Below are 2,446 nucleotides of genomic sequence, written 5' to 3' on the forward strand. Positions count from 1 at the left end.
GCCACCTGGCCCGAGGGCGTGGGCCAGCCTGACGCACATCTTCCTGGAGTGTCCAGCTTATGCGCAGGCGAGGACGTGGCTGCAGCAGCTGTGGGCCTGCGTTGCGCCCCAGGCAGCGGCGCCGCCAGTGACGGACGCGGGCTTCATGCTGGGGGACCGCATGGGTATGTGGGCCTCAGGCCCGCGGGGGGCGGGCGCGCTGCTGTGGAGCACTTTGCGGGCCACCTTCTTGTACGCCGTCTGGTGTGCGTACTGGTCCCGCGAGCCTGCTAAGCAGACGTCGGAGCATGTGGTTCGGGAGGTGGTCAGCGAGCTGCGCAGGGTGATGCAGCTGCGTTTCACTGCCGCCACGCTAACCCCTGAAACCCTGTCGGCTCTGCCCACTCAGCTTCTCACCGCTCAGCTCAAGGCGGCTAAGCTGGAGCACTTTGTTGCCATCTGGTCGGCGGGTGGCGCGCTTTGTGAAGTGGAGGAGGTTCAGGGTGGGTCACCGAAGTTGAACTTGCGGCTGACGCTTGCATCACCTGTGCAGGCCCCCTAGGTTTCCTTTTGGGCGGCGGTTCTTTCCAGGCGCTGGCGTGGTGTTTATCGACATCAGCTTATCTGGCGCCCATGTGTTTTAGCTCTGGCTGGCGTCGCAGCGCCTGGGCGGCTGTGGGACTTCCTGCACAGCGCGTCTTGCAGCGGGCTGGAGCCCGCTTATATTAGTCAGCGCCACATCTGGCCCGTTTAGTTCTCTGCTTGTGTCTCCTCTGCCGGTTCTCCTGGGGTGTTGCTTAAGCAACCGACTTGTGGGGGTGGGGTGGGTTTGGGCGGGGCGAGTGCGTAGCGCTGGTGTTTCGTTTTCTGGCGCGCGGTGGTGGTGGTTCTTGCGGTTAGGCTGTGGTGTAGGTTGGTGCTTGGGTTAGGTCTGGCGGTGTTTTTTTTGCTACCCCTCCCGGGGGGCGGGGGGGCCAGCCTCCTGCTCTGTCTGCCGGGTCGGGGTGGGGTGGGGTGGGATGGATGGGGGTGGTTGGTGGCGGTTTTCGAGGTGTTTGTTTTCTGTTTTTCTTCTCTTTTCTTCTCTTCTTGCCCTGTCAGGGTTCTGGTCTCGGGGACCAGGCTGCTTTCAGGCAGCAGGGGGGCAGCGCGTCTGCCCCTGTTCAACCTTGTAAGGATGATTCCTCAAAAAAAAAGCACCCTGTCCGTGGCCAGGTGGGGATGCAGCCCGGCAAAGAAAGCAGGCTTGTCCGCCACGGCCGTGGGCGCATACACACACATGAAGCGCAGGCGCAAGTGACCCACGTCCCAATCCCAACATACCACACGGCCCGCCGCATCCGTTGACGGCGGCTGCAGTACGCAGCCGGGAAGGGACAGCCGACTCCGCGCCAGGATAGCCGCCCCACAGGAGTGGGGCGACGCTGCCGGGCTGGCAGCGAGGCAGTGGCGCCACGGAAGGCACGCCCCCTGCGCGGCACGAAGGCAAGACTCCAGCGCCGTCGTGTCAGTAGCGTGGGTCTCCTGCACCATCGCCACATCCGCCCCAACTTGCTGCAGGTGCGAGACCAGCGCCCGCGCCTTGAGCGGCGAGCCCAGGCCGTTGACATTCACTGTCAGCAGCCGAAGGTTCGCCGCTCCCACTGGTGGCCGCATTACGAGCCCCCGCCGGCCACGGCAGCGCCGTGGCGGTTGCGTTTGGTGTTGCTGCTGTGGCGTTTGTGGCGGCGGCCGCCACCCTGGCTGGGGGGCGCGCCGCCGCTGCTGGTGCTCATGCTAGCGGCGCCTGAGCTGGCGCCGCCGGGGCGCAATGGAGCGCTGCCCAGGCTCATGAGGCTGGAGGTACTGCGGCTGCGGTGCTGGCGTTGCCGGCGGCTGGGCCCGATGGCCCCGCCGGGGTCCGCCGGCCCACGCTTAGCGGACCGCAGGGTGCGGGCGTCTAGGAGCACGTAGTCCATGTAGGCCGTCTGCACCTGCTGCGCGGCGTCATCCAGCTGCTCCGTCACGTCGGAAGGCAGGGGCGTGTCTGCAGGCTGGGCTTTTTTTTTTTTTTGAGGGATCATCCTTACAAGGTTGAACAGGGGCAGACGCGCTGCCCCCCTGCTGCCTGAAGACAGCCTGGTCCCCGAGACCAGAACCCTGACAGGGCAAGAAGAGAAGAAAAGAGAAGAAAACAGAAAGCAAACACCTCGAAACCGCCACCAACCACCCCCATCCATCCCACCCCACCCCACCCCACCCCGACCCGGCAGACAGAGCAGGAGGCTGGCCCCCCCGCCCCCCGGGAGGGGTTGCACAAAAACACCGCCAGACCTAACCCAAGCACCAACCTACACCACAGCCTAACCGCAAGAACCACCACCACCGCGCGCCAGAAAACGAAACACCAGCGCTACGCACTCGCCCCGCCCAAACCCACCCCACCCCCACAAGTCGGTTGCTTAAGCAACACCCCAGGAGAACCGGC

At 65.1% G+C, this 2,446-nt stretch overlaps 1 protein-coding gene across 1 annotated transcript; it reads right to left on the reverse strand.

The window, feature by feature from the left end:
* Nucleotides 1-1,182: 1,182 nt before the first annotated feature.
* CHLRE_06g278281v5 (uncharacterized protein) lies at nucleotides 1,183-2,058 on the reverse strand. The gene has a single exon (XM_043063196.1). The coding sequence runs from the start codon at nucleotides 2,040-2,042 to the stop codon at nucleotides 1,635-1,637; it is 408 nt and encodes a 135-aa protein (XP_042923899.1). The 5' UTR covers nucleotides 2,043-2,058; the 3' UTR covers nucleotides 1,183-1,634.
* Between the last annotated feature and the right edge of the window lie 388 nt (nucleotides 2,059-2,446).

Source organism: Chlamydomonas reinhardtii, chromosome 6 (assembly GCF_000002595.2).
Source record: "Chlamydomonas reinhardtii strain CC-503 cw92 mt+ chromosome 6, whole genome shotgun sequence".
Taxonomy (NCBI): Eukaryota; Viridiplantae; Chlorophyta; class Chlorophyceae; order Chlamydomonadales; family Chlamydomonadaceae; genus Chlamydomonas; species Chlamydomonas reinhardtii.

Excerpts from the sequence above, each read along its gene's own strand:
- CHLRE_06g278281v5 (XM_043063196.1), bottom strand. The coding sequence starts at position 2,042 with ATGATCCCTCAAAAAAAAAAAAAAGCCCAGCCTGCAGACACGCCCCTG.